General features: G+C 41.2%; 1 protein-coding gene across 1 annotated transcript in view; it reads right to left on the bottom strand.

Moving 5' to 3' along the window:
- Window positions 1-2,913: 2,913 nt before the first annotated feature.
- LOC101391014 (membrane-spanning 4-domains subfamily A member 4A-like) overlaps window positions 2,914-13,913 on the bottom strand; it is a 31,184-nt gene continuing 20,184 nt past the window's right edge. The window contains exons 6-7 of the mRNA XM_087422855.1: window positions 5,110-5,211; window positions 2,914-3,216 (exon numbers count right to left, since the gene is read on the bottom strand). Coding sequence (XP_087278981.1) covers window positions 3,097-3,216; window positions 5,110-5,211 — 222 coding nt within the window. The 3' untranslated portion in view covers window positions 2,914-3,096. The remainder of the gene's footprint in view (window positions 3,217-5,109; window positions 5,212-13,913) is intronic.

Raw genomic sequence — 13,913 nt, 5'->3', positions numbered from 1 at the left:
AGTTATTGCAACTATTCAGTTCTATTTTAATTTCTTTTTATTTTTAAAACTTCAGGGATTGCCCAGACTCCAGCGTTTGGCCCGACTCCAGGTACATCTTGACTTAGAGACTCAATTGACATTGTTAGAAACTGATTTTTCACTTGGAACCTCTCAGTTCTGTGCTCCTCTGTGAGCATTTGTCTCTGACAGGATTCATACAGTAGCATGAAGGCTGCTAATAGCAGCAGATTTATTCTCACAGCTCAACATCCTCACAAGCCCAACAGGAAAGAGAAAAGAGGGAGACTCTCTTTCCTGGTCACTGAAGCAAAAATGCTGGGATTAGCTTTGATGGGAAATGTCAGTCATTCATATAACATACAATTGATTTTTCTTAGTTCATAAGGCTAAGTGACAGAGGAACCAGTTACTGTAGCTGGGTTGATGTAATTCTGCCATTGCCCAGATCTAAGAGAAGTTAGGGGTAGAATCAGCATAAATTAGGAGTAAGGAAATGTTGGTTTCTTAGAGAAAATTCAGGCCATGATTATTAGAACAAATGGGAATCAATGCTGTGTACTAAAAGCTGTAAAATATAAATGAAGTAATGGAGAAAAAAATAATGCGAGGAAGGGAAAATGGGTAAAGGACTTGACTAGACATTTCTTCAAAAAAGAGGTAAAAATGACCAACAGATATATGAAAAAGTGCTCAACATTGCTAATCATCAGAGACATGCAAATAAAAACCACAATGACATATCACCTCATATCTGTTAGAGTGGCCATTATCAAAAAGACAAGAGTAAACAAGTTTTGTCGAGGATGTGAAGAAAAGGGAACATTTGTACACTGTTATTGGCAATATAATTTGGTACAGCCATTATGGCAAAGAGTATGCAGGTTCCTCAAAAAATTAAAAATAGAACTACCATGTGATCCAGCAATCCCACTTCTGGGCATATGTTCAAGGGAAATGAAATTACTATCTAGAAGAGATATTTGCATTTCCATATTCATTGTATCATTATTCACAGTAGCCAAGGCACCGAAAAGACTTTAGTGTCCAATGATGGATAAATGGATGAAGAAAATGTGATATATATATATATACACACATAAATATTTTCAGCCTTAAAAAAGAAGGAAATCCTGCCATTCCCAACAACATAGTTGAAACTGGAGGACATAATGCTAAGTAAAATAAGCCAGACACAGAAAGACAAATATTGTGTGATCTTACTAATGTGTGGAATCTAAAAAAGTCAAATTCATAAAAGCAGAGAGTACAATGGTGGCTGCCAGGGGCTGGGGGATGAGGGAAATAAGTAGATGTTAATCAAACGGTATGGAGTTTCAGTTGATTAGGATGAATAAGTTCCGGAGGTCTAATGTATGGCATGGTGACTATAGTTAATAATACTGTATTGTATTCTTAAAATTTGCAAAAAGATTTTATCTTATGTGTTGTCACAAAAACAAATAAAAGCCAACTATATGAGGTGATGGATATGTGGTAATCATTTCACAATGTATGCATACACCAAAGCATCACATTGTATACCTTGAATACATAAAATTTTTATTGGTTCATTATACTTCAAAAAAGCTGGAAAAAATTGAAATTTAAAGAAGAAGATGTCTGTACAAAGCAATATTGTTTTTCTCATATCATAATGAAACTATCACTTCCTCAGAAAGAACTTTCCTGGTTACTTTTTCTACTGTCCCACAACCCCCCCCACTACCACCAGCCATTCTCTAGCTCATTAACTTGCATATAGCTGCCATATAGCTTCTAACAACATATGAAAATATTGATTGATTATTTATATGTTTGGTTGTGTCCTGCTCTATAAGTTTAACCTACATGAGAGGAAGGGCGTCCTCTCTCTTGTTCAGCACTATATTCTCATAAGCTAAAACAGTACCTTCCCATCATAGGCACTTTATAAGTATGTGTTGAATAAAATGATAATGAATTGATATATATATATATACACACACACAAATACATAGACATGTACATATGTTCATGTATGTGTATAAATTAAAACTCTTAAAGCTCAGTCTGTGCCAGTTGGAGTAGTGGTTGCTCTACCTATATTGTATCAAGTAATTATCACGGGTCTATGAGCCAGGTGATATTGTCACTATTTTACCGAAGAGAAATATGAAGTACAGAGAAATTTTGTGGTATGGCCATGATCACAGGTAGCAATTAAGAGAAATGGAATTTTCTAGATGAAAACTCAGGATTACCTGATTAAAAATCCCACATTCTTCACCACCATGCTATACTTCCTGATATCAACACTTAGTCTCTGTCCACCATATCACATCTGAATGGGAAGTAGACATGAACTTATTGTTTATAATTTTTTAATTTATTTTTGCTCTGTAATAAATCAAATGTATTTAATGACCATTCAGCAAATACCATCTATTGCACAATCACCTATATGACACTGGATACAAATTTGATGAGGATATAACCCAGCCCTGTAGGAGAGAGAATGAGAGAGAGGGAAGAAGAGGAAGGTGAAGAGAGAGAGAGAGAAAATATGAGTCGAATCTATTCCATGATGTGATTTTTATTCTATGTTTATTACACTAAATAATGGTTTGTGCACATAGAAGAAATGACTATGCTTTTGGTATGTTCGATGGGAGGAAGAAAGCAGGAAAAGGAAAGGGAGGGAAAAGCCACGCATCTCAACTTTCTGAAGGTAAAAACACCTTGCATTCCCAAAGGCAGTAAAAGAAAGTCAAACAAATGGGATGAGTATTGGCCAGGGAAGCAGAAATATGTAGTCTGCATGGAGGCTTCACTTCAGCAATGTCTTTTTGTCCTTCTTCTGCCAAATCTTATTTACCACATTCATGTCGTTTTATAAAGACCTGAAGATGGATGAAAACCTTTCAAGTGCTATTGACTCATTAAATGCATGATATATTTATTTAAACTTCTGCTATTGTTGATAAAGTGCCAGCGGAATGAGTGGTTGAGTTCCTGAGGGAAAATGAGAACCTAGTTCTGAATTATACATATATACATATGTTAAAATCAGGGTTGGATTCTGGTACTTTCCCAAGCGGGGTTCTTGCATAACTGTCAAGATAGGTTTCCTGGAACATTTTGCTGTTGATATGCTGGTGGCATCAAACCTCCTGTGACTGGTGCAGGAGATGCTGTTTCTGCCATGTGAGGATTTGACGGCATAAGGAACACAACCTGTGGAATCAATCAGAATGCCATAGGTGAGTCAACCAAATCAACTTGAGGTTTCCCTTTCCTGTCCACACGGTATCACCATCATCAGAGTCTACCCTTTCTTCTCTGAATTCAGTCTCAACATGAATTTGGTAGCATTTCTCAGGGATTCTTTAGATGAAGATAGATCTAGGAAAAACAGTGAGTGATAGCTCTTGGCATGAGATGCTGATAGCTGTTGTTGTGGTCTTGTAAGTGGATTGATCTTACATGTGGATGATGGTGCCCAACAAGTTGGGTAAACCAAGGTGTTGTGGAAAATATAGAGCACTTCTTCCAAACCAGGTCATTCATGTTGATGGCAACAACATACTGAGATAATTGCTGTGCTGGCCATGACTAAAGCATTGCAAAAACCACACTGACCCAGAGTGGCAGGAGTCATTAGGAAACTAAGGAAAACGCCGGTCCTTCTTCCACAAACTCAATGTGAAATGGAATGTGTGTTTGGGGAGAGACCCAGGAAGAGATAAAGAAGTAGGCATTATATGCCCCACAGCCATTACTTTTCTTGATTCACACTTTCGAGCTCTGTAACCAGTGGAATTAAGAGGAGCAATATTTCACAGTTCTGTAACTACTCTAGAGGCAGAAGGGAACACGGGCCTACATATTTTGATATCAATGTTATTAATGAGTTTGCTCCCTTGTTCAAATGCTTCATGTAATGAAGATCCAAAATCATTGGTAATTTCTTAGAAACTCTATCTTCTAGGGTCTTGTAATTCAAGAATCCACTAATATCGTTAATGTGATTTAGTCAATCTCCCTCTGTGTGGAAGGGCTGTGGAGGTGGGGGATATGGTGTAGCGTGGGACCCCCAAAAGAAAGTAAAGAGGCACAAAAGGGTGGAGAAAAGCATCAGAAAAATAATCACATCAAACTATTATTATTTTATGATTTTGCTTTGGCCTTTGACTGCCACTAACCTTTGGTTCAGGAAAATAATGAGCATCTCTTGGGCTTTTAATATCCATTTTCTCACTCTGGAACCTTTAACTTTCTTGGAAGATACCCTTGTTCTATTCTTCCTGGTGCATCTTGGTCTCTTCTCTCCTCCCATTTCCCAATCCTCTCTGTGTGACATTCTTTCTGTTCTATAGCCAGGAGGATCTGCTGCAGGTCTCAGGGTAAGAGAATGGGCAGATGTGTGCACACTGATAGAGAAGTGTGAAATCTTGACTTTTTCAGCAGCCCAGGGAAGGCTGCAATAACAGGATAATGGAGTAACATCTGGCACTCTCTGGGGACCTTTCCATTGTGAAGTATTCTCTGATCTGGACTAAGAGAGGAGGCCCTTTGAGGGAGAAAGAATGAAGGAAAATAGCTTTTCTTTATCCATTGTGGTCAGCAGAATTCTATAATGACACCTGGTCACCAATGCCCCTGAATGATTCCCTCTCCTGGAGTATGGGTGTGACCTGTGTATATGATGTGATATCAATCCTGTGAGTAGGTTACTAATCAGCTGACTTTGAGTTTGTCCAAAAGGACATTATTCCACATAGACGTGACCTAATCATATGAACTCTTTAAAAGAGCCTTAACGTGCCAAAGACTTTTGCTCTCCTGTAGGCCTTGACAAAAATGTAAATTGTTGTGAGTTCCACACCTGAGAGGAAATAAATTCTGCCATGTGATCATGGAAGAGGACCAGAGGCCTCAGCTGTGACCACAGTCCTTGCCAACAACTTGATCACAGCCTTATAAACCCTGAGCAGAGAACCCAGCTAAGCTGTGCCCAGACTCTTGACCCACGGAAACTGAGAGATCATAAATGTGTGCTGTTTTATGCCTCTTTTGTGTAATTATTACACAGCATTAGGAAACAAATGCAGATTTCTTAATACTCACCCCACCAGGATTACAACAGGTTACTTTGCATCCAAAGGTAGAGAGGGACACTGCAATGCAGAACTCTAGCACACTTAAGATGAGCACAATACCATCCATACCCTAAGAACAAACTCATAACAAGGAAATGTGAGGGCTGGAGATGACAAGTACAAAACATTGACCACTTATTACAATACCAAAAGAGAAGAAGCATGGGCCAGAGGTCAGAGAAATTGGCTCCTAATTGCAGCCATACCCTTATCTAGTACTTAGTCTGCTGAATGTCACTTATCCTATCACTTTTTCACTAATAAAATACTCATTTTTTCCCCACCCTCTACTTTCCATGGTATTGTAGATACAGAATGTGAAAATGCTATAAAATAGGGGAAGAGATCATATAGATAATTATCAACTTAGTTCTTTCCAACTATAAGAATTCCGTATAGGAGACAGAATAATATGATCTCATATCTTAGTAATGGAAGGCAGAGTATTAATTGTATGCAGAATAATAATAGACTGAAGAGGTCCACATCCTAATCCTTAGATCCTGTGAATATGTCAAGTTACATAGCAAAGGAGAATTAAGTTTGCAGATGGAATTAATACCTGACCATGACATAGAGGGACTATCTTGGATTATCCATGAGCCCCAAATAATTACAGAATGCTTATAACTGGAAGGGGAGACAGAAGAGTCAAAGTCCAAGAGAGATTTGAAGATGTTGCACTGCTTGCTTTGAAGGTGGAGGATGGGATGGCAAGCCCAACAATTTTAGGCAGCCTCAAGAAGCCAGAAAAGGCAAGGAAACTGATTTTCCCTTAAAGTGTCCAGAGAGTAACACAGCCCTGATAACTATCTGATTTTAGCCCAGTGAGACCAATTCCAAACTTTTGACCTGCAGAACTGTAAAATAATAAATTTATGTTCTCTTAAGTCAGTAAGTTTGTAGTAACTAATTACAGCAACAAGAATAAACTAATGCAACAATGAACAACAATTTAGTTGGTCTTTAATCCATCTCCCCAGAGAATTGGCTTTCCATCTAATCTTTAGCCAAAACACATGGTCAGATTTGAGAAACATTGGGCAGCACTCTTATTCCTAAAAGTTTAGATTGAATGCCTAAATTGAGCCTAGGATTCTTGGGTCTAAGTATTCTCTCTTTTTCTCTCCATGGATAGGAATATTACCTCTGCTGTGGAAGAGCCAGTAAATAAAGAGCCCAGGACATGAGTAACACTGACTCGAGTGAACCTTGAGAATATTTGCATTCAATGTTTCTTTATCTATTTACCCATCTCTTCAACATATTGGGTAGCCCCTGTGTTTCAGGAATTGTAGGCACAGAAGATAGAGCAACAAACAAAACAGACAATTTCCATAACCTCAAGGATTTTACCCTCTAGTAGGGTAGAACAGGAGTTAACAAACTTTCTAACAAGGGCCAGCTAGCATATATTTTAGGTTTTGCAGGTCATATGGTCACAAATACTCAAGTCTGATGTTGTAGTAAAAGCACCCATAGACAGTATGTAAACAAATGGGTGTGGCTATGTTACAATAAAACTTCATTTACAAAAACAGATGTCAGGCTAGATTTGCAACAATAAGTGGAAAAATTTATCTAATACATATATTTTCAACCATATGAAACCACTGTATTTCTAGATCAAGTAGAGTTGATGACTGGCAATTTCATCTGGTTCTGCTAATGATTTCAGGTAGTGCATGCTCTGTCTTTCCTACAAAGAGCTCACCTCTTTCTAACCTCTTTTTATAATTATATTCAATGGTAAGCCATTGGATTTTGTCAACTTCTAAGTGCTTTCCAATATTTCTATCTTCTCCTCACAGGAGGACTGGAGCTTCCTAAACATAGGAGCCTGGTCTCTTTCTTATGTCTCCCAGGGCCAACCCTAGGATTGGGCATAAAATGTGGGCTCATAGACCTGTGGACTGACTGGGCAGGTGCTCAGGTAGGAATAAACCTGATGCTTCTGATCCCAGGAAGCCCTTATGGATGTGCTCTGCTATAAGGACAGGTAGAAAAAATGTTCACATCACAGGAATTTCTGACAGCCCCTGGGAAAAGGTGATTGAGATGCAGGTAGGACTGGCTACAGCATTTACATGGCCTCTTGTTAAAAAAGTATTAAGAACTTCAAGATGGTAAATCAGAGCAGTAAACCAAGGGTAGAACTTTTCTAATGACAAAGTCCTGTGTGACTGCACAGGCCCCATGCCCATAAAGCCAGCCCTATAAAGCTGGTGAATTCAAAGTTTTGCCCCTATCATTGTGCCCTTAAAGTCTATGGGTGGAGAGAACTTCAGAAACTGGAAGTAAGATTCTTCTTCAGCATAACTACATGAAAAACATTAAATAATAGGAACATTAGAGGCAGGAAGTTACAGAATCTAATCTTCCTTTGCCAATTTTTAACTACGTGACTTTGGAAAAAATTTAAGTTCTCTGAAGAAATTCTCTTCCTATTTTGAGTGAGTGGTAAGAAATAAAATTGCTTACTATAAGACCTGTTAGAAATCTCAAGGGGTTTGGTGTCAAGAGGGCAGGTTATATGGACTCTGAACTCACGTCCTCTCAAGGACACAACAAATTTACAACTACTCTTGGAACAATTACCCCTGAGAGAGAACTGAAAACTGTATAAAAAGAACCCCCACAACAAGAACAGTTCTGACTGAGGTGGAAGAGGTAGAAATTCCTTTCTAGAGAGGGAAAAAAGCCACTTTTCAAACCACAGCACTTCACTGCCACCTGGGAGCAATCCAAAGGCACGAAGCCTTCCCTGGAGGAGTGAGGGATCTGAGCCGGGGAGTGTTACTGCTATAAGCATCTTTTGGACTCAGCAGAATGAAGATGAGTGTCATAATATCTGGCTTTGCTGGCTACCAACAGCAACAGGGAATATGCCCAAAAAAGCTATCGGACATAAAGAAAAGTGCACAGTCCTTTAGTCAAGAGACTCACCTGATAGGCTCTGGGTGCATCTCAGTGAGAGATGAGACCTCTCTAGGGACTGAGATATTGGTGCCAGCCATTATTGTGACATAGTACCAGCATGCTGACACAGACACTGGCAGACACCACTGGAGTGCTTCCCCTTGCCGGTTAGCCCAGGGTCTGCCCTACCCACTAGGGCACCTATTTAATCCAGCTCAGCCAGGGCAGGTAGCCCATTCAAGGGACTGGCCCCAGCCAAGAGCAAGCCCTCAGGAAACTTGTGGGCCTGCATAAGATGCATGCCTGGATCCTCTGCAGCCAGGTGAGTGGGTCCACCTCTGCCAGGCAGGGCATGAGTGAGGAGTGGGTGGAGTGTGTGGGGCTTCTGCAGTGGGGTGACTGGGTCCACTTCAGGAGGTTGGGGCACACATATAGGGCAGGACTGTGTTGACGGTGTGTGTGGCCCTGTGGGTGGGGGGCATGTCAGCTGCAGAAGACTTGTGTTTCTCAAAAAGCCACATAGGGGATCAGCTCCGTCTTTCAAAGCCTGAAATATTTGGGTGTTTCAGTGTCTGGGGCCAGCCCTACTCAGCTGCAATCCTGAGAGAGTTGATAAGAGCCTTGGAGGCCGGATGCCTACAACAATTGTAAGTCGCTGAGCCTAGCAACCAGCGATGCTAGGGGCCTGCTCACTTAACAGAAAAACTGCAACAAGAATGTGCTATTAGGTCTTGCAGCCAACTGTGCTGGGACCCCCCCACACCTGATAAAGGGTCCATAGCAGCCACAAGCAGTGGCCTACCTCGACAAACGAGAAAAATCTCAAATAAACAATTTAACAGGGCCCCTAAAGGAACTGGAAAAAGAAGAAGAAACAAAGCCTAAAATCAGTAGAAAAGGGGAAATAATAAAAATCTGAGCAGAAATAAATGAAATAGAGACTAAAAAAATAAATAAATAGAAAAAATAAATGAAACCAAGAGCTGGTTCTTTGAAAAGAGAAATAAAATTGACAAACCTTTAGCTAACTCGTCAAGAAAACAAGAGAGAAGGATCAAATAAATAAAATCAGAAGTGAAAGAGGAGAAATTACAATAGACGCCTCAAAAATACAACAAGCACATGAAAAGATGTTCAACATCATTAACTATCAGGGAAATCCAAATCAAAACTACAATGAGATATCACCTCACGCCTGTTAGAATGGCTATAATTAACAAGACAGGAAACAACAAGCATTGGAGAGCATGTGGAGAGAAGGGAACTCTCATACGCTGCTCATGGGAGTGCAAACTGGTGCAGCCACTATGGAAAACAGTATGGAGATTCCTCAAAAAATTAAGGATAGAGGGGCCGGCCCAGTGGTGCAAGTGGTTGGGTGCATGTGCTCTGCTGCGGCAGCCGGTGGTTCGCCGGTTCAGATCCCGGGCACGCACTGACACACTGCTTGGCAAGCCATGCTGTGGCGAAATCCCATATAAAGTGGAGGAAGATGGGCATGGATGTTAGCCCAGGGCCAGTCTTCCTCAGCAAAAAAAAGAGGAGGATCGGCAGATGTTAGCACAGGGCTGATTGCCTCACAAAAAAAAAAAAAAAAAAATTAAGGATAGAACTACCATACGATCCAGCTATTCCACTGCTGGGTATTTCCCCAAAGAACATGAAAACACCAATGTGTAAAGAAATATGCACCTCTGTGTTCATTGCAGCGTTATTCACAATAGCCAAGATTTGGAAGCAACCTAAGTGCCCATCAAGGGGTGAATGGATAAAGAAGCTGTGGTATATATACACAATGGAATACTACTCAGTCATAAGAAATGATGAAATCCAGCCATTTGTGACAACATGGATGGACATTGAAGGTATTATGCAAAGTGAAATAAGTCAGAAGGAGAAGGTCAAATACTGTATGACCTCACTCATTAAGTAGTAGATAACAACAACAAACACACAGAGACAGAGATTGGATTGGTGGTTACCAGAAGGGAAGGGGGGAAGGAGGAGGGTGAAAGGGATAATTAGGCACATGTGTGTGGTGATGGATTGTAATTAGTATTTGGATGGTAGACATGAGAACATGATGTAATCAATGCAGAAATAGAAGTATAATGATGTACATCTGAAATTTATACAATGTTATAAACCAATGTTATCGTAATAAACAAAAAATTAAAAAAAAAAAAGAAATACAAAAGATTATAAAAGAATACTACAAAAAGCTATACACCAACAAATTGGGAAACCTGGAAGAATTGGATAAATTCTTAGACTCATACAACCTTCCAAAACTGAATCAGGAAGAAATAGAGAATTTGAATAGACCAATCAACAGTAAGGAGATTGAAACAGTAATCAAAAACCTTCCAAAAAATTAAAGTCTAGGACCAGATGGCTTCTCTTGTGAATTCTACCAAACATTCAAAGAAGGCTTAGTGTCTATCCTTCTCAAACTCTTCCAAAAAACTGAAGAGGAGAGGAAGCTTCCCAAGTCATTCTATGAAGCCAACATTACCCTGATACCAAAACAAGACAAGCACAAAACAAAAAAAGAAAATTACAGGCCAATATCACTGATGCACATCAATGCACAACAAAATACTAGCAAATCAAATACATTAAAAAGGAGGAGACAAGATGGCGGCGTAGGCAGACTCTGAATTCACCTCCTCCCGTGGACACAGCCAATTTACAACTACTCGTGGAAAAATTACCCCTGAGACAGAACTGAAAACTGGATAAGAGGAACTCCTGCAACAACGGACAATCCTAACTGAGGTAGAAGAGTCAGAGACTCCCTTCCGGAGAGGAAAAACGCTGCCTTCACAAGCCGCCAGCGTCACGGCCGCCGGGAGCAGCGCACAGGTACGCAACCTCCCTGGAGGCGCGGGGTCCTGAGCCGGGGAGCGCCCCGCTGTGGGCATTTTGTGGACCCAGCACAATCGACATCAGCGGCATAATATCTGACTTTGCCTGCTACTAAAGCATTGGGGAGCAGCCCCAGAAAACCCGGTTCACAAAGAAACTAAAACTGGCTCTTAAAGGGCCCGCGCACAAACTCACCCGTTCCACAAAGCAACCTAAAATCACCAGAAAGAAAGGTGCACAGTGCTGGGGTGAAAAGAGACTCACCTAATAGGCCCTGAGTGCATCTCGGTGAGGGGTGAAACCTCTCCAGGGACTGGGACATTGGCGGCGGCCATTGTTGTGGCCTGGTGTGAGCGTGCTGACACAGACGCCATTGGAGTTCTCCCTGGGGCCTGCTAGCCCAGGGTCTGCTCCACCCACTAGAGCAGCGATTTAATCCAGCTCAGCCAGGGCAGGCAGCCCACCCTAGAGACTGGCCCCACCCAACAACAAGCCCTCAGGCAACGTGTGGGCCTGCATAGATTGGTGGCTGGATTCTCTGCAGCCTGGCAACTGAGCTGACTTGAGCGGGCAGGGTGTGCACAAGGAGCGGGTGGAGAGTGTGGGGCGGTGGTGGAGTGTGTGGGGCTCCCGCTGTGGAGAGACTGGGTCCTCTTGGGGAGGTCGGGGCGCTCACACGGGGCAGGACTGTGTTGACTGTGTGTGTGGACCTGTGGGCAACAGGGCTTGTCAGCTGCAGAAGACTTGTGCTTCTCAAAGACCTACATAGGAGGTTTGCCCCACCTTCCAAAGCCTGAAACAATTGGGTGCTCCTGTGCCTGAGGGCAGCCCCACCCAGCTGCAATCCTCAGAGAGCTGACAAGAGACCTAATAGGCTAGAGGCTTACAGCAATTGTAAGGCCCCGAGCCTAACAACCTGCCACGCTGGGGGCCTACTCACTTAAAAGAAATACTGCAACACAAATGTGGTATTAGAACTTACAGCCAACTGTGCTGGGGCTCCCCACACCTGATAAAGAGACTGAAGGGCCCACAACAACTACAAGCAGCTGAGCATAACAACAGCTGGCCAGGAGCATAACTCAGCCTCCTTGGGCGCCTATAGGGAGAGCTAACAGGCCACAATAGAAAGACACACGTAGCCCACATAGGGGCCACCCCTGGAACATTGAGAACTGAGGGAAGCACACTGGAAACTTCCTAAGGCATCACTTACATAAGGTCACCTATCCAAGAGCAGGAGACGTAGCTGACCTACCTAATACGTAGACACAAGCACAGGGAAAGAGGCAAAATGAGGAGGCAAAAGAATACATTCCAAGTAAGCAAACAGGACAAAACCCCAGAAAAGGAACTAAGTGAAACAGAAATGAGCAACCTACCTGACAGAGAGTTCAAACTAAGAGTGTTAAGGATGCTCACTGATCTGGGGAGAAGAATAGATGAACTCAGTGAGAATGTCAACAAAGAAATGGAAGATATAAAAAAGAACCAATCAGAAATGACGAATACAATACTGGAAATGAAAAATTCATTAGAGGGACTCAAAAGCAGAGTAAAGGATACAGAAGAATGGATCTGTGAGCTGGAAGAAAGACTAGAAGAAATTACCCAAGGTGAACAGGTAAAAGAGAAAAGAATTCAAAAGAGTGAGGACAGTCTAAGGGACCTCTGGGACAACATCAAGCGCACTAACATCCGTGTTATAGGTGTCCCGGAAGGAGAAGAGCGAGACAAGGGGGCAGAGAATCTATTTCAAGAAATAATAGATGAAAACTTCCCTAACCTAAGGAAGGAAACAGACATCCAGGTACAGGAAGCACAGAGAGCCCCAAACAAGATAAACCCAAAGAGGCCCACACCAAGACACATCATAATCAAAATGTCCAGAATTAAAGATAAAGAGAGAATCCTAAAAGCCGCAAGAGAATGTCAAGTTACATACAAAGGAAACCCCATAAGGCTATCAGCTGACTTCTCAGCAGAAACCTTACAGGCTAGAAGAGAATGGCACGATATATTTAAAGTGCTAAAAGGAAAAAACTTACAGCCAAGGATACTCTACCCAGCAAGGTTATCATTCAAAATGGAAGGAGAGATCAAAATTTTCCCAGATAAGCAAAAATTAAAGGAGTTTTTCACCAAGAAACCAGTGCTACAAGAAATGTTAAAGGGACTGATTTAAGGGGAAAAGAGAAGACCACAAATAGGAAAAATTATCTATTTCCATGATTAGAACGTAATGGATACAAATGCACAAAAAAGAGGTTAGATATGATATCAAAAACATAAAAGGAGGGAGGAGGGGAGTTAAAGAGTACAGCTTTCAGACAGAGGTCAAACTAAAGTGACCATCAATTCTGTATAGAAGAAGTAAGGAACAGAGAAGGACTACTAAAACACTGAGAAAAAAAAAAAGTTAAAAAATGGCAGTAAGTACATACTTATCAATAGCTACTTTAAACGTCAATGGACTAAATGCTCCAATTAAAAGGCATAGGGTGGCTGACTGGATAAAAAAGCAAGACCCATATATATGCTGCATACAAGAGACACACTTCAGACCTAAAGATACTCACAAACTGAAAGTGAAGGGATGGAAAAGATACTCCACGCAAATGGCAATGAAAAGAAAGCTGGGGTAGCAGTACTCATATCAGACAAAATAGACTTTAAAACAAAAACTGTAAACAGAGACAAAGAAGGGCATTACATAATGATCAAGGGAACAATCCAACAAGAGGATATAACACTTGTAAATATCTACGCACCCAATGTAGGTGCACCTAAATATATAAGGCAATTATTAACAGACATAAAAACAGAAATAGACAGTAACACAATAATAGTAGGGGACTTTAACACTCCACTTACACCAACGGATAGATCATCCAAACAGAAGATCAATAAGGAAATATTGGCCTTAAACGACACACTAGAACAGATGGACCTAGTAGATATATACAGAGCATTCCATCCAAAAAC

The sequence above is a fragment of the Ceratotherium simum genome, chromosome 34, assembly GCF_057802395.1.
Source record: "Ceratotherium simum simum isolate JZ-2026a chromosome 34, ASM5780239v1, whole genome shotgun sequence".
In the NCBI taxonomy this organism is placed as follows: domain Eukaryota; kingdom Metazoa; phylum Chordata; class Mammalia; order Perissodactyla; family Rhinocerotidae; genus Ceratotherium; species Ceratotherium simum.
The sequence above is the reverse complement of the archived record's forward strand: the minus strand, read 5'-3'. Positions and strand labels throughout refer to the sequence as shown.